The sequence below is a fragment of the Schistocerca cancellata genome, chromosome 4 (assembly GCF_023864275.1).
Source record: "Schistocerca cancellata isolate TAMUIC-IGC-003103 chromosome 4, iqSchCanc2.1, whole genome shotgun sequence".
Classification (NCBI taxonomy): Eukaryota; Metazoa; Arthropoda; class Insecta; order Orthoptera; family Acrididae; genus Schistocerca; species Schistocerca cancellata.
Window position 1 is genome coordinate 728,171,831 of NC_064629.1, and position 19,063 is coordinate 728,190,893.

The window sequence follows — 19,063 nt, forward strand, 5'->3', positions numbered from 1 at the left end:
GTTGAGAAATAAGGAGAAAAGTTGCTTTTTCAGCAATTCAACAAGATTACAGCAACTTATACTTGAGCTTGAAAGCTGAGCTAAAGGAATCGACCATACCTTACACTGGTGTCATGGCTAGACAAGCCATTGCTGCAGAGGAAAGAGAAAATGTAACCAATAAAATTAGATACTGTTTTACAAGTCTTGCACAAATGAAGGTGCAAAAGTGGTATACTAGAAATTACCTTCTATTTTCAACCAAACAAAGCAGTAAATCTGCATAAATGAGATGTGTAAAATGAAAAATACAGTTATCATGAACAGTTTCAGAAGGCGATACTGTAAAACTAATGAATAATAGTAAACTCAAGCAGAGATTCACTTATGGACCTTCAGCCCTTATTCCCTCAATTATCTGGCTTGGCATGGATTGATAGAATTGTTGGATGTCCTCTTGAGAGTTATCATGCTAAATTCTGTCACATTGGCGCTTAGATCGTCAAATTCCCGAGTTGGCTGGTAGGTCCTTCCCATAATGCTCCAAACACTTTCAGTTGGTGCGAAATCCAGTGACCTTGCTGGACAAGGTATGATGAGACAAGCACAAAGACAAGCAGTAGAAACACTCGCCGTTTACAGGCGGGCGTAATCTCGCTGTAATGTAAGCCTAAGATGACTTGCCATGAAAGGCAACAAAATGGGGCATAGAATATAGTAGTCGTACTGCTGTGCAGGAAGGGTAGTGCAGAGGACAACCAATGGGGTCCCTCTTGGTTGTCAGGCCATATGTCAGAAGAGAGTCAGGCTGGTATACCAACATTGTCTCCAGACATGTTTGCGGAGGTCATCAGGGCTCACTTTGAAGCAGGCCTCATCACTGACACTCCTACTCCAGTCAATGAGACTCCAGGCAGAAGACGTGACTGCAGATGCATATTGTATTAATACTGGAAAAACAACTAACTTCCACCAGCACATCACGCCAGCTTTACTAACAGAAACAGCTTATATTTCACACGTACTGACTATTTATTGGCCGACACCCATTACCCACCATAGACACAGACTTAATAATACTTTAATCTTTGCTTATCTATGCCAAAAACTCACTACTGAAGAAATTTTAGGCTTAGAGAAGGCAATAAGAGAAGGATAATACGCTTTGGATGAGTACTTTACCGTTGTGGCCGAGCGGTTCTAGGCGCTTCAGGCCAGAACCGCACTGCTGTTATGGTTGCTGTTATGGTCGCAGGTTCGAATCCTGCCTCGGGCATGGATGTGTATGATGTACTTAGGTTAGTTAGGTTTAAGTAGTTCTAAGTCTAGACGACTGATGACCTCAGATGTGAAGTCCATAGTGCTCAGAGCCATCTCACTACTTGACGCTGTGATGGAACACTATGGAGCACAGTAAAAGAACTACGAGGGGCGTTTGAAAAGTCCGTTCAAAGTCCGAGAGATGGCACCACCCGCGCGTATCGAGGTGATGTTTAGTCAGTAGCGTCTTTGGAAAGAACGTACACCAAGTTTCAGCCATATTGGTTTATTTCAATGTGTTTGACGTGAATCAAGGAAGTCGAGTGATTGTCAAAAAATGGACGAAGAGGAATTTCGTGTGGTGATTAACGATTACTTTATGAAAGGAAAAACGCCTCAAGAGACTAAAGAGAAGCTTGATAAACATTACAGTCACTCTGCACCTTCGATTAGAACAGTTTATAAGTGGTTTCAAAATTTTCGGATTGGCCATATGGGCACAAGTGATGCTGAACGTTCTTGACACCCTGTGGAGGTTACGACTCCCGAAATCATTGATAAAATCCATGATATGGTGATGGATGACAGAAGAGTTCAGGTGCGTGAGATTGCTAGTGCTATGGGCATCTCGAATGAATGGGTACATAATATTTTGCATAAATATTTGGACATGAGAAAGCTATCCACAAGATGGGTTCCGCGATTGCTCACGCTTGACCAAAAATGGAATTATGTTAAGTGTTGCAAGGATAGTTTGCAGCTATTCAGGAAGAATCCGCAGGACTTTAAGCGTCATTTCGTCACTGTGGATGAAACATGGATACATTACTATACTCCTGAGACTAAACAACAGTCTAATCAATGGGTTACCAAGGGAAAATCTGCACCAAAAAAGACGAAGACCAGTCCTTCGGCCGGAAAGGTTATGGCGACTGTCTTTTGGGATTCACAAGGGATAATCCTCATCGACTATCTGGAAAAGGGTAAAACTATTGCAGGTTCATATTATTCATAGTTATTGGACCGTTTGAAAACCGAGCTGCAAGAAAACTGCCGGCGATTGGACCGCGAAAAAGTCCTTTTCCATCACGACAATGCACCAGCACACACCTCAGCAGTTGTGGTCACAAAATTAATGGAAATAGGATTCCAACTCGTTTCACATCCCCCCTATTCTCCAGACTTGGCTCCCTTGGACTGCTATTTGTTCCCCAATTTGAAGCAATGGCTGGCGAGACAAAGATTTTATTCAAACGAGGAGGTGATTGTAGCAACTAATAGCTATTTTGCAGACTTGGACAATTCCTATTATTCGGAAGGTATCAACAAATTAGAACAGCGTTGGACGAAGTGTATAAGCCTAAAAGGAGACTATGTCGAACAATCGAACAATAAAAAAGGTTTACCCCAAACACGTAAGTAGTTTTTATTTTTGCACAGACTTCTCAAACGTCCCTTGTATATGGAGAAGACAGTACAGACGTACAGATATATGTAAGGAAGAAGGAAATTCTCTCTCTCTCTCTCTCTCTCTCTCTCTCACACACACACACACACAGTTAGGAGAACTATAGATTGATTGATTGATTGATTGAGAGAGAGAGAGAGAGAGAGAGAGAGAGAGAGAGAGAGTAAAATGGCATGATGGACAGATATCGAAAACAATGGATTTGTACAGTCTGCAACACATTCACACGAAGTGCTCGTACTATGAATCCGAAGTTGCTTGAACGTTGGCCACTACAGCTGCCACTGAAACAGCACAAGAACAACAAATACTGCAACGAGAACAACATGTTGCTAACCTACAGTTTTTGTCTCAATGGCAGCAACAACGTCAATCAGTGGTCACAGCTTAACCCCTACCGCCTTCGCCCTCTTCAATGAGGCTTCAAAGAGCTGGGAAGTGCATTTTCATTTGTTAGAATTGTAGTAAAATTCCTTAGTCAAAATCGTTGTTACGTGATGTGGTTGCGCACCTAGCCCTCGAAGAGACGTTACAGCTAATGCAATAGCCACATCAGATCCTAGTCTTAGTGAAGTTGTTAAGATTGGTCTCACGAGACTGCCACTGAAGCTCAGTATACTTTCACTTACGAAACTCAAGTGTCAAAAGTAGTTCGCCGCTGTAGCGAGCAACAGTCAGCTGATGATTCTGATTCAGCATTATCTTCTTATGTCGCAAAGGCTTATCTGGGTTCATGGTGGTCTGCATTTCTGGCATCACGTGAGAAACTTAAGTATGTCGCTCTTAGTGATTCCCCCTCAGTATCGAGTTAATCGCTTTCAGTACAAAATTGGAGGGGGGGGGGTTCAAACACACCTCTCCCCCCCCCCCCCCCTTACACACACCACCACCCAATATTCAAACATTCACCACACAAGCCGATAGCACTCCTCTCACCTCTTACATTAGCAACAGACAGCAAAAGGTCATTATTCACAATGTTGAGAATGGGTCTGAGTGGGGTATGGCCAAGTGAGGGGGTACCCCAGGGATCTGAGTTGGGGCCACTCTTGTTCCTTATTCATATAAATGATATGCCGTCTACTATTACGGGTAACTCTAAAATATTTCGGTTTTCTGATGACACTAGCTTGGTAGTAATGGAAGGACATCACACACATCCATGCCCGACGCAGGATTCGAACCTGCGACCGTAATGGTCGCGCAGTTCCAGTCTGTAGCGCCTAGAACCGCTCGGCCACTCCGGCCGGCTGCGCAACACTGGCTCGGTTTCAAATCGCGCAGTTCATGACCTACGTTCATGGCTTGTAAAAAATAAACTAACGCTAAATCACAGTAAGACTAAGTTTTTACAGTTTCTAGCACACAATTCGAAAAACCATATGTTTTAATTTCACAGAGTTGGCATATGATTAGTGAAACTGAACAGTTCAAATTTCTAGGTGTGCAGATAGATAGTAAGCTGTCGTGGAAACCCCACGTTCAGGATCTTGTTCAAAGGCTTAATACTGCCATTTTTACTATTCGAATGGTATCTGAAGCGAGTGATCGTTCGACACGAAAATTAATCTACTTTGCTTATTTTCATACACTTATATCGTATGATATTATATTTTGGGGTAACTATGCCCATTCTAAAAGGATATTTTTGGCTCAGAAATGGGCAGTTCGGGCAATAAGTGGTGTAAGTTCACGAACGTCTGTCCACCCTTGTTCAAGAATCTGGGTATTTTGACATTGGCCTCTCAATATATGTATTCCTTACTGTCATTTCTTGTTAACAATATTAGCTTATTCCCAAGAATAAGCACATTTCACTCAGTTAATACCCAGCAGAAATCAAACCTGCATTTGGATCTGACTTCCTTAATTCTTGTGCAGAAAGGCGTGCTGCATCTATTTTCTCAATAAGCTACCACTCGAATTCAAAAATCTTAGCAGCAATCCACGCGCTTTCAAATCGAAACTGAAGTGTTTCCTCATGGGTCACTCCTTCTACAAGTATTCTGTCGAGGAGTTCCTTGAAAAATTAAGCTGATTCTTGTTGCATTGTTGGTTGCGTTTACTTAAACTTATGGACTGACTTTTTCGGGTTCATAAACATTTATTTTTATCTGTTATTACTTTTATATTGTAATTTCATGTACTGACACGTTCCATTACCTTGGAGATTTGCTCCTCAATTTGGTCCTACGGAACTTGACGTGTAAGCAAATAAATATCTGTAGAACTATCAGCGAACTTCTGTAGAGATCAACCACTACTCTTACCTGTTAGAGATGCTGTTCAGAACAAGCTAATATGGCTTCAGGAAGTAGGCGTTATTTGACTGGCCTCAGTCATTTAATAGGTGACGCCTATGGTTGTCATTAAAAAACCTAAGGAGTGAGACCTGAGTTTCTCCCAGCATATACAATTTTCACGTAATTTACGATATAATGCTACCGAATGAAGTTGTCAACAACCGTTGGTAGTTCAATAAATGCACACACTGCCATTTTCACGGAAAAACTGCAGCAACCAGCAAGTACGCGCTGCGCAACGGAATTTAAAGCTTCGGTTTGTAGAGAAACCAGAAAGATAAAACACACGCACACAACCAGGAGTGATGGATAGGGCCATTTCTTTTCGAAGTGGGATTCCTTAGGTTTTCACCCATAAGGCCCGAAAGTGGTACAACTCATAACTGAGCTGCTGAATTTGTGAAGCTCTCTCTCTTGAATAAATCATCTATTTTTTTCTAAAATTATAATCATTTATTTGTCTGTACATGTACATGAAATCTGCCAATTCCGTCCTTTTCGGATAATTCCTTCCTAGTGTGACCATTTATTTGTCATAGAGTGTATAATTGGGACACTTGAGTGGATGGGTTCACTCTGGAGCTGCAAGTCATAGGGAGATATCACACCCAGACATATATGTAAGTACTTTCGTTCATCCACAGTTTTATGTATTTATCCATTTTTTCGTATCTTCTCAAAGTTCGCCCATTTTCGTGTTTTTCCATATATTCCACAATTTTTCTTTTTTATAAGAGGGACATTTGAGTGGATTGGGTTATATCTGAAGTTGGGATGTATAGGGAGAGGTTGCAGACTGATTCTATTTGTTAAATTACTGTTGGAAAGGCCAAATTCTCTTAACCTGCTTGTTCTCGTTCATCCACAGAAATTCCTTGTATGAGACTTGAATTGAGTAGACTGTGAAAGTGCCTAACCCCCACTATTCACAGGTTCCTTTCTCTTTGCTTATGGTGCTACCACTTTCATCTTTTATTAGCTGCTTTTAGAGCTGAATGGCTTTCCTATATTTTCTCCTAAGAGTTTTCTTGCTTCATTTTGATTCAGTAGTAGCCCCATTAGTACAACATTCATTTTCAGCCACTCACTATTCTGTGTGTGTGTGTGTGGTTTTTTTTTTTTTAATTTTTCTTTTCTCTTTGTAATCTTGCTTTATTCTTCACCTACAATTTTCTTTATTCTTCTCAAACAGTTTCCTTGTAACATCCTCCTCTACACTTTCTTTTTGTTGCTGCCTCATCAACACTGAACGAACCATGGGTTCTATACCCAGTCCTTCATTTGCTGCAGTTTCAAATGCAAGCCTAATCATTTTCCATATTTCTCCAACGCTGTTGTGCTGCCCTGCTCCCTCTAATGCCTGTGACCGAGTGAGGTGGCGCAGTGGTTAGCACATTGGACTCGCATTCGGGAGGACGACGGTTCAATCCCGCGTCCGGCCATCCTGATTTAGGTTTTCCGTGATTTCCCTAGATCACTTCAGACAAATGCCGGGATGGTTCCTTCGAAAGGGCACGGCCGATTTCCTTCCTCATCCTTCCCTAATCCGAGCTTGTGCTCCGTCTCTAATGACCTCGTTGTCGACGCGACGTTAAACACTAATCTCCTCCTCCTCTAATGTCTGTTAATATTTCTTGATACTGCCTTTTCATTTAAGGTGCCTCTAGGCCAGCTATGTTGTATTTTTGAAGGTCTATCCTACTTCCTTTTGAGGAACTAGATATACTTGCCACAATTCCTGCCCATGACAGATAGTGATCTAATTCTGTGTTGGTACCCCCGAGCCTTCTCACATCGCGGAGGTCCAATTTACATATTACATTTTTCAGTATGTGGTTTAGCACAGTCTTTGGAGATTTCCATGGCCACAAGTGGATGTTTTTATGTAGGAACTGAGATGATGCAACAACTATATTACAAGATGTTGCAAATAAGATTAATATAACTGTTATCAGAACTTCTCTCGTGTTCACTATGTGGTCTGACTGTTTTGAACACCTTTCTTTCCACACCTGGATCTTGAGGTCTCAAACAATTATTTTGATACCATGACTTGGATGGACATATATTCTTTTCGGTAGTTCATAGAATACATCTTTTTCTTTGTCCTCTGAGCATGAGTATTAACTATACTGTGATGAAAAATCTCTGCTTAATCCTCAGTTGTGAGAGCCTTGAACCTTCGGACATAAGCCAAATCATTAGGTGTTTATACTTATTGTGTACAGAGAATTGTAATGTTACAAGTATGTGGGCCAGTTGCTCACCCACCTAGGCCTGGTATTGAGGAGATAGGAATCTGTTGCACGGCTAAATACTAGCACACCCAGGGCAAAGGACACATCACGGCCAGCTTGGTTAGTTGAGCGTTTCCATTCCACATGAGCTCAGTTGCAGAGACAATGACCACATTGCTGGAAATGGGTAAATCCCGAAGCTGGGAATTTGGATGGCTCATGCTGCATTGCCTTTGTACTGAATACCCTGCAGGAAACGGCGGAGTGTCAGACACTCTTAAAGATGGCCAAGTTACAGCTCTTTAAGAGCTGACAGGACCTCACATCAAGTATTAAAGGAAATCAGGATAAATTGGCGACCCTCAGAAAATTGAGGCATATCCAGTGATACAATAATATTTCAATGCCTTTAAAACTAAAGAAGTTAGTATTTCACAGTGAGCCTCTGAATTAATAACTTTTAATTGCTGCATATGATTTCAACACAATATCTCAGATGATAGCATTGCACTATAGCTATCATTGTTGAAAGCTACATATCGGTATCTATTTTATTTATTGATTTACGACGTTTTTTTATATCTTTTTTCATTATGCAAATGTTTGGCAGACCATCATATTCTCCACATCTACACAGCAAATGAACACAGCATGAATACCTCACATTTTGTCATACTTCGGTATTTATTGAACAAACAGTTTAATACTTTTCCAATAATTTTATTTAAATGTTGACTGCAAGTGCTATTAAAAACTGCAAAATTAAAAATTGTTAGTCTCATATGTTAGCAGACACTGCAATTCAAAACAGGGCCAAAATTCTGCCAAGAAGGCATAAAGAATAGTTTAAATATTATTTAAGGACACTTGTCATTTAACACAAGTGCACTTGCACAAGAATACTGGCTTATTTATTTACAAACTAACAATTACTTATATTATTCGTAAATGATATGAAGTTATTGAACTTTTATAACATTTCTTTTATTTAAATATTGTTATAATATATTATTTAGTGGTCAAGGTGAGTCAGATCATGTATGTGCAGTAGAGCCTGAGAATGATGTATTTTTGGTGGGGACAACCTTCAGCCAATGAGAGTTGGACAGTAGCAGAACACTGCTGGAATAAAGTGGGGACTGGGACTTTCTGAGTGAATAGCTCAAGGAAGCAATTATGGACCTGACGTCAAGTTCTGGAAGCAGGCAGAACTGTCTGCACTTATTTGGTGGGATTCAATCATGAAGTGAATGGACACTATCATACTTTTGAGTGGGCTTTATATTTCGAGATGTCTGAACATGCTCCAGAGTGTGATACCAATTTTTTCCACTTGATTTATGGAACTGAGAATAGTAAAAATATGAGTTACAGTTCTTCCTATCAAGTGTTAATTTGTGAATCATGCTGAACTCTAAACTATTTTGAGCTGGTGAATCTTGTGTATTGTGATCATGAAATTGACTTAAGTTTTCATGAGACTAATTACTATTTATAGTGTTACCATCCTCATAACACTCTCAATGTAACACTACTGCATTTCATCCAGGTATTTTCCATCTGTACATTAACTTAATATCATATGACCACTTTCCATTTATCTGAGATGTTCTTTCTTGAATAAAGAGTATTCAACCAATTCTCTGTTGCCTACATCAAATACAGACATTACAACAGAACCCTTGTTATTCAATTACTCATTTAACTTTTATTTTATATTTCTGTGTATTTTATTACATCACAATTCTAGCTAATGCATAGAATATTTGACTGCAGGATCACAGCTAGAGATTATTATTTGCAGCAAGTTAGTTGCAGGGCATGAAAGCAGACGTGCATGACTTGACCCTATGACTACATAGAGCTATTCTTTTCAAACAGAGCCATGCATAGCCCAGGTATCTGAAGTATGAGTAATCACAAGTTAAGATGCAACTGGTTTGCTCATACAGAATGCTGTTTAGAGAACAACTACTAAAGCAGTAACCGTCAGGCAATTCTGTGCCTAATTCACATCTTTCCTTGGAGCCACAATAAAATCAGTTTGCTTCTTGTTTCTCCAGGATTCCACTTCCAGTTCAGTGTATTTCTTGGAGGGCTATGATACCAGACTTGAGAGAGAGAGAAGAGAGAGAGAGAGAGAGAGAGAGAGAGAGAGAGAGAGAGAGAGAGAGAGAGTGTGTGTGTGTGTGTGTGTGTGTGTGTGTGTGTGTGTCATCAAATAATATTTTTTAGGCAAGCAGACAATACAAAGATTGTACGTCATGTTCCTATATAACTAACTTTTTTCCTTTGTTTCCTTTTGTTTTCCCATAATCCTGTCCTTTTTGTGCAGAGTCTGCTTTGTTTAATTGGTATGGCTTTTTCCATTGTAGTTTGATGAACTTTTTGTTTTTAGAGATGAGCTGTCAACTTGTCAACCAACTCCCTGCTAATTTGACTGGGATTTGTATTTCAGGTTAACTGCCCTTGGCATTTCGGCTTCATCATGCCATAAGATAACCTCTTTCCCTGTTATGCAGAACACATTTTGTCTGGCTTCTCAATTGAGGACTGTTTGGCACTGGTGGTCCTGCTACTGCCAGCACAGACTTTGTTTCATTGGAGCATGCAAACCCTCATGCCTTACAATGAAGGAGTCTTAGTTAATGCAATTTCCTATTAGAGGGCCCTTGTAGCTGTTTCTTCAGAAGTTTTATAACAGAGACTGTGTACTGCAGACAGCCTCTCTAATCATGAAGTGTTCTACTATGTACCTTTCTCTCCAGTGATTGGACAATTCCTCTTTTAAACTTGAGTCACAGTTCCTCTAGATGCTCCTGTCCAAAGCTAAATATTTCAATATCCTCCTCAAGATATGATGCTATGCCCTTTGTACTTTTGTCTGCCCCTGTAAGTCAGTGTTCAGCATGTCTGCTGCTATGTGAAGGTCCTGGGTTTGATTCCAGGTTTTTCCTTGGATGGGAGGTCTGGAACAGGCTGCACTCAAGATTCATGATGGCAACTCAGGAGCTACTGAAGCAAGAAGTAAAGCTCCAAAGTCAAGAATGCCAACATTGGCTGGGACAGTGGTGTGCTTACACCACACCCCTCCATATCGCATCCCAATGACACCATTGGCAGTTGATGAAATGGCAGTCTGACAGTTCTGAATGGCCTGTCTGGTCTGCTTTGTACTTTGATAAACACTGTTGCTACAACTGTCTCACGGTCATTGACTCCAATTTCAATGTGAAAACCATCAAAGAAGTCAGGTCTACTTGTTGACCGAGCGAGTTTCATTGAGCCAAGAGTTTCATTGCACTGTGATACACAATATTCTACTGTCACACTCAAGAGTAGTTGCTGAAACATGCAAAGAGCAGTAGGGTCCAAACATTCACATATCTGTATGCAAACATGGAGATCCAATAAGCAACAGTAAGCACAATGATAAACTCTATGCACTGATGGTAAGGGCTGTTACACACACACACACACACACACACACACACACACACAAAATCCAGTGCACTACAGCTGTGTGTTTCAGACATTACCACCCATCAAATGGAACCCATTTCACATGTACCACTAAAATGCTCATGTCACAACAGGATACTATGCTGGCATTGGTTTGTGGCATGTGGTCAGTCTTCCCGTATTGTCACTGGATGTTTCATCACTCCCACAATATTCTATACAACTATGAAATAGTACTACCAGAAACATACAACTTCCTATCCACCGCAACACATGGTCAACCTTCCTGTACTGTCACTGCATTTTTAATCACACTTACACTATTCTGAACAATTATGAAGGGACACTACTGGTGACACAACTTCATATCCACCTTGCACTGACTGTGATTGTTTTCCACTCTGCCAATGATTTAGCTATGTTTAATGTCATCCAAACATATTCTGCACCACCTTGCTTTGCTACAACTACACTATTGTAAACCAAACAAAAAAATATTCTGTAAGAACCACTATACCCAAGACCATTCCCATACATACTATAATAAGCATTCTAAGCCATCTCACAATGTCATTCCATACAGGTCACTTGTTTATATGTTGGTGTCTCATGTTTTAGCCCACAGTGTCATCACAATAATTATTTCTATCCCTGAAATTACAAGTGTGTGCACAATAAGGTACCTGTAAGTTCATGTAAATGATATTTGTTAGAAAGAGGTTTATGAATTACGCCAGGGAACCTTAAATTTCAATAAAGCCAAGAAATTAGCAAACCCATTTGCAAATCATCATTATCAAATTAAGACTGTAGCAGTACTAAGTGGGTGATGGAGCATGCAGTAATGAAGTGGTGTCTGGAGACATTCAGTGAAGATTTTCAACTTACATAGTAGATTACTTAATAACCGACTTACAAAATGTTGAAAATTAACTTGATATTTTTGTCTGATACTGGCAAGTTTGATGTTTGTAAAACCAAGGACTGCTGTGCATGTCAATGAAAAATAAAGGTCCAAAGCAACTGCAGTCATAATTTGGTTCAAAACATGAACTGATTGCTATTGATTGCTATTTGTCAAAAATTGATAAAATATCAAGCATTTGTCCAAGTGTGAAGACAAACAGATGGTCTATTTTCCAATGTAGAAAGCCAATAGTAGCTTCCTTTCAATATTAATAAGGTAACAATTTATCACTATCAAAAGAGCGGATACTCATAATATAGTGTGTGTCTCAGACATTTGCAAGCAGTAATCTACTATATGAGGTATGCAGAAAAACTGTTAGGGTTTAAAAGGGTAGGATAACTGTGCTGGCAGATTTAAGTTTTTAACTGGTTTGTGAGGCTTGATTTGGAGGTATGATAGCCATAAAACGCAAAGCTTTCATTTCTGTTTCTGGTATCTCTCAATTTTAATGTTAGTAAGGGTTGTGTAGATATTCTAATTCTGTTTACATTTGAAAGTAATATTTTGATAAGAATCACCAACAGATTTTTTAATTAAAATAATCTGTTACATTATTTTCATCAGCTTATTACTGCAACTAATAAATATCCACAAGAAAACACAAAAACTGTAAAATCTGATAATATATTAAAATATCTGCAATTTGTTTACATTCATTATAATTCATGTTCCTCAAACAATACGAAGATTCACCTGACAAGTTCTCAACAAATCAATCTTTGTACTGATAATAGAACAATTCTCTCTCTCTATTGGAATGAAACAGTCTAACCAAAAGTACCTGGATGCCACCTGAAAAACAGTATGCATGGATAAAATCTGCAGGCAGTTACATGAATGTTATACTTTTAATAAGTCAGTGTACAACATTTGTCACTGTTAAGAAGAAGAAGAAGAAGAAGAAGAAGGAGGAGGAGGAGGAGGAGAAAGTAAACATGGACTGACCGAAGTCCAAAACTGAGTGTAACAATTTTTGATCTCCAGAGCCTGATGATAGTACAATGTATTAACTATAAACCAACAATCATCCACTGCTCTACCCCGTGTACTCCATCACAGCAGTTTTTCACTGTGGAGAGGGTTGTAAAGGTGAAGAATATGTCAAATGTGTTAGATGTCATTAAACTAATCCCCCTCCCACCCCAAAAAAAGGTGCATGCACCACACACGCAACTGATAGCAGTTTCAGGTGGTTGTCTGGGTATTTTTGCTTGTCCTGTTTCACATATGTGTTAAATGATTTGCCATTTGTTGTAAATCACAAAAACCTAGCAGCAGAAGTTACATAAATAAAAACTGAGAGAGACAGTCATGTTTAATACTAAAGTGTTTGCACTCAGTTACATCTGATGAAACTCCAATAATTTTAATCACACAATTAACAAAAAATTGTAAGTAATCCACATGCATGGCTACAGTACTTAAAATCTGTAGGCAGATCAGAAAACTCAACTTATTTGTCACAACATTTTGCCCTGCACAGAAACTATCAAAAATTTAGAAACTTTTACACAGTTTAAGGAAAGAAAACAAACTGTTGCCTCCTGCACACAGTGTGAAATCAGTTCTTACAGGTTCAAACGGAAAAAAAAAAATTTTGAAAGACAGCAGTTCTCTCTATTTGAAACAAAAATACCTCTACATATAAAAACAAGAGTGAAATTTATTTTTGTTATTCAACAAAAGAGTTACTTCATTCTCACTACATCATCATTCATATAATTTTTATATAGTTTGTAGACACTGGAGACACCCACATACAATGTCTTCTGTTACTCTCTAAGGTTGGCCATTGTCATCCACAGTTTCTTCTCTGCTTTCTTGGTAATTAATCCAAGACTGTTCTACTACAGCAGAAACTCTCTTCTCATATTCCCGTTTGTTCTCTTGATATAGTTGTGCAGCAACAGAATTTGCAGGAGAATTTGGATTGGGCTCATCTAAGAGAGACTAATAAAAAAAGTTCAGTTTATTCATTTGTTACTTTCACGTCACATATACATGGGAATTTGTGGTAGTATATTGCGTTAAAGAAAGACTGGTGATAATTCAGGCAGCTCACAGGTAATGATATACAACAGACTTACTTCACGCACATACACAATCATACTGCAGAGCATGTCATGAAATTTTTTCAGTTTTCTTATCATTTCACCACTTACAAACATTGTTTCAAGCACATGACAATATTATGGACTTACAAAAAACCAATGGGAATGAAATATCTTATCCAATCAGATACAGATCTCTAAAGGTATTAGAAACAAGAGATTCTGCATACAAAAGTTAAACAAACATGGCGTTTCTTTGTGAAGTTGACATCCGGTTGCACTTACCTGGTTTATTCATCATATTATTGCACAGTAACCCATTCTGCCACTGTCATTTCATTAATCCCAACCATTTAGTATTAGTTTCACATAAAACAGGCAGTCAGTTACACTGACGTGACAAAAGTCATCGGATACCACCTAATATCGTGTTGGACCTCCTTTTGCCATGCATACTGCAGCAACTCGACGTGACATTGACTCAACAGGTTGTTGAAAGTTCTCTGTGGAAATATTGAGCCATGCTGCCTCTACAGCCATCCACAATTGCAAAAGTGTGCCAGTGCAGGATTTTGTGCATCAAATGATCTCTCTATTGTTTCCCCATCAATGTTTGATGGGACTCATGTTGGGTGAACTGGATGGCAAAATCATTCCCTCGAACTATTAACAACTGTGGCTCAGTGACGTGAAGTCCATGAATGGCTGCAAATGGTCTGAAAGTAGCCCTTTCCAGTCAATGACTGGTTCAGTTTGACCAGAGGACCCAGTCCATTCCGTATGAACACTCTCACACCATTGTGGAGCCACCACCAGCTTGCACACTGCCTTGTTGACAATTTGGGACCATGGGCTCGCAGGGTCGCACCACACTCAAACATCAGCTTTTACCAACTGAAATTGGGACTCGCCTGAACAGACCATGGATTTTCATCTAGGTCCAAACAGTGTGGTCATGAGCCCAGGAGAGGTGCTGCAGGCGATGTCATGCTGTTGGCAAAGGCACTCTCATCAGTCGTCTGTTGCCATAGCTCATTGACACCAAATTTCACTGCACTGTAGTAGTGGGTACGTTTGTCCTATGTCCCACATTGATTTCTGTGGTTATTTCACAAAGTGTTTTGTCTGTTAGCTCTGACAATTCAACGCAAACACTGCTGCTCTCAGTTAAGTGAAGACCATGTGCCACTGCATTGTCTGTGGTGAGAGATAATACCCGAAATTTGGTGTTCTTGGCACACTCTAGACACTGCAGATATCTGAATACTGAATTCCTTAATGACTTCTGAAATGGAATGTCATATGAATTTATCTTCACCTACCATTCCATGTTCAAAGTCTGTTAATTCCTGTCATGCAATCATTATCATGTCTGACACCTTATCACATGAATCATCTGAGAACAAATGACAGCTCTGCCAATGCAATGCCCTTTTATACCTTGTGTATGCGATACTATTGCCATCTGTACATGTGCATATCACTACCCCATGACTTTTGTCATCTCAGTGTATTACATTTTACTTGCCAAAACCTGTCTGATTAAAAGGGATGCACCTCAAAGATGCAACACAGGACACTACAAATAATGAACACACATACATATTATTCCCTCCTTCTTCCTTCCGATCATTTAACATATATTTTTTGTTTGAGTCATGTTCTAGCATCTCTCTCTCATCCCTCCCCCCTCCTCCCCCACCACCACATGCATGCATATCCCTGAGCGAAGTGGCAGAGGCGAGACATTGACACTCTATTTGGGAGGACAGTGGTTCAAATGCCCACACAGCTATTTAGATATATGTGTTCTGCAATTTCTGTATGTCAGTTTAGGTGAATGCCTGGATGGTTCCCTCAAAGGACACAACTAATATATTTCCCTTACCTGAGCTTGTGTTCTGTCTCAAATGACCTAGATGATGAGACATTAAACTCTAGTATCCCCACACCCCCCTCTCTGCAGACAGATCAGATTCTTCCATGACAACATGCTTTTCTAATACATCATTAACTCCAAAATAATGGTCTGTAACATCATTTACTTGTTTTATCACATTTAGCCTTGCAGCCTCATTCCAGAAATGGTAGTTGATACTGAGTACTTTTCATGATCCCACATGTTTGACATAGAAATGGTACCCAATCCAGCACTGACATTTTCGTGTAGCAAATATACAAACACGTCACACAAATTAGAGAACACATCAGATCAAACCAGATTTTCACTTCCATAATGGCCTTCATATTACTAACAGAACCCTGAGAGATTTTATTATAAAAGTATATCAGCAGCAAAGCTTTCTAGTGAAAGCACTGCAATATTATTACAACACTGCCATGTAATGATCGGATAGTTGCAACATCACTGAAATTTACTGCAAAATATGAAGCTAATGTAAGGACTAAAGCAGTCCTCACATTGAAATGTGTGTTGCACAAACTCCTATACAGTTGTGTGCAACTAATATTATCTATGTAATGTAACTGGATAGATAAAAAAAGTCTATTCACCAAGCGACAGCAGGAGAACACACATTAAAAAATGTTTTACTTATGCAAGCTTTCGAAGACAGTGACTCCTCCTCCCAGCACAAGGGTTGAAGGGCAAGTAAAAGGGGTGAAGGAAAATGACTGGAGAGGTTTAGAAAATGGGACAGAGTTCAGAAAATTCACCCAGAACCCTTGGTCAGCGGAGACTTACTGGACAGGATGAGAAGGGAAGTCTTTCCTTCTCATCCCATCCACTAAGTCTCCCCTGACCTGGGATTCTGAGTGACTTTTCTGAACTCTAGTCCCTTTCCTGAACCTCTCCAGACCTTTTCCTTCACCCCTCTTCCCTCCCTTTCAACCCTTCTGCTGGAAGCTTACATAAGTAAAACCTTTTTTTAATGTGTTTTTTTCTGTTGCCACTTTGTGAGTAGAATTTTTTATCCATCTCGTTACATTATACTGTCAAAATTGATTATTTTTGCTGTTATAATATTAGCTATGGACAATTACCAGAATGCTGTAAGTTTCAAACAACCAACAGAACCCAAATGTCAAATGAATTACCCTACTTTCAGCTTATAATAGATTCTCAAATTTGCTTTACAAATACCAAAGTTTCAACAGGTGGCTTGGCGTAACTGTCCAGGAGCTGTTGATTTAGAACTACAAACCTAAGTGTCTTAAATTTATTAGCAAAAAGATCATTATTATGGGCTTTCTACATAATTAATTTATTTTGTTAACCAGTTTTCAACTTGCAAGGCTATCATCGGACTTTCACATACTATTGTTGTTGGAGATGATGGCCTCATGAGCCAAAAACTGGTTAACAAAATAAATTATTACTGCAGAACATACATAATATTGTGGTTTCCATTTATAATTATGAAGTTTTTGTACTATGAAGTCACAGAAGAACCAGTCTACAGGTCTTAAATTTCTTTAATTTTTATTGGAATTCCCGTGTGACAGCTAGCAGTGATAAGTGCATGTAAAAGAGCAGAACTTTACTAGTTCACTTTGTTTATAGTGTCCAACACAAAGACAATGAAATAGTATCACCTCCTAACAGCAGTGAATACACTAAGTTGATAGCACCAGTAATGGGGTGTATTCTATTAGTAGTGTTACTGAAGGAAACTGGAAATTATTCTAATAGTGGAACACAGCAATGGACTCACAGAAAAGAATTTGCCAAGTTATCCAAGATTTTCTCTTCATCAGATACACTACATAACCTAATCTGTAACAATTATTTGTCTTCTGCCTTTAACAAACCAAATTTTAACACAATTAATAGATAGAAGAAAGATGAGAAAAAAGGCATGCTTGGGTCTGCTGTAAGTCACTTCTGCACAGCTATATCTGAAAGTGCCACCAGAGCTATAAACATGTAATCATTAGTTTACAATCTCAAATTGGGAAACCATGCTTTTTATTGGGGTTAACAGATAATCTCAATATCTTACTGAAGATGGTAAGCACTGTGCAAGCTGTAAAATATGATATATATGTTCAAATCACAACAACTCTGCCTAACGCATTCGAAACTGATTACATATGACAGGGTTTTTTTTTTTTTTTTTAAGTGTCACAATATTCCTACAAGAAGTAATATTTGTCAAAGCTAGCAGAAAAATTCCTATAACAATATGTCCAGAAGCCAATAACTGCTGGGATATGGGTCTCAGTTCACAACCTGCATTTTATTTACAATAGAAGCAGGATTCACAATAGATGGCATAATAAATTACCAAAATCTGCACACGGGGAGAGATGCAAATCCTCAGGCAGCTGTGGAGGTAAGACATTAGGATCAAGCATGGACAGGAGTTGTCAGTGACACTCTTAGAGCCGTACACATTACCAAACAGATTAACAGGTACTGTGTATCACAGATTTCGGTTAAATAACCTGTGCAAAATTTAGCACCTTACCCCTGCAGAAAGACAGTGACTGGTTTATGCACAACATGGCACCTCCACATTCTCTACGGATCATGCGGCAGTACCTCACCTCAATGTTTCCTGGCCAATGGCTTGGTCCAGGTACTGTAGCATGGCCTTCCCAATCACCAGATGTGAATCCATTGGATTTATGGTTAAGGGAACATTTAAAGGCATAAAGGACATTTGAAACCCTCGACAACATGCAGATGTTACAGGAGCATGTGACCAATGCATCCTATGCAATCTGAATGGAGCCAGGTGTATCTGAAAGAGTGTACGATTCACTTCAAAGATGGGCTGACTGCTGTGTCAGGTTGCATGGTGACCACATGCAGCACTGCCCATAGCACCTACTTCTACATTACAGACACATGGGAATGAGAGGACAGATTGGCCCATATCTCAACTGGTATTGGTTTACAGACATATCATTACAGGAATTTTTTGTCCAATTTTGACAAATACTACCTCCTGTAGGAATGTGTGACACTTTTTTTAAACATCCTGTGTGTGTTTGGGGACGCACGCGCACGCGCACACTCTATACAGTTAGTCAGCAATATGTAACATTATTTGTTCTCTCTAAATCAAAGCAAGCGTTTAGAAAGTAGTCAAGATATAAATTGTAACACAAGATTAAAAAAATATGTTCACATTATACAATGATGTAATCTACATCATTCAAATAATGTTCACTTCTAAGGTGCACACCAGATGATTCGTTGGCTATATATTATCTACTTACCACCAGAAAGCAAGGGGCCTACATTCAGGCAGTAGAAAGAACATAGCGCGCATCCTCTATTATAGTACCACAGCAGACTCAGTGGTTTATGTTAAAGTTGTACTCAAAATATCAAAACTGTAGCTAACATAAATGTTGTTACAGAT

At 39.2% G+C, this 19,063-nt stretch overlaps 1 protein-coding gene across 1 annotated transcript in view; it reads right to left on the reverse strand.

The window, feature by feature from the left end:
• Window positions 1-13,324: 13,324 nt before the first annotated feature.
• The window catches only part of LOC126183802 (ubiquitin-conjugating enzyme E2-17 kDa), a 93,367-nt gene continuing 87,628 nt past the window's right edge, over window positions 13,325-19,063 (reverse strand). Inside the window, exon 4 of the mRNA XM_049926043.1 lies at window positions 13,325-13,629. Coding sequence (XP_049782000.1) covers window positions 13,459-13,629 — 171 coding nt within the window. The 3' untranslated portion in view covers window positions 13,325-13,458. The remainder of the gene's footprint in view (window positions 13,630-19,063) is intronic.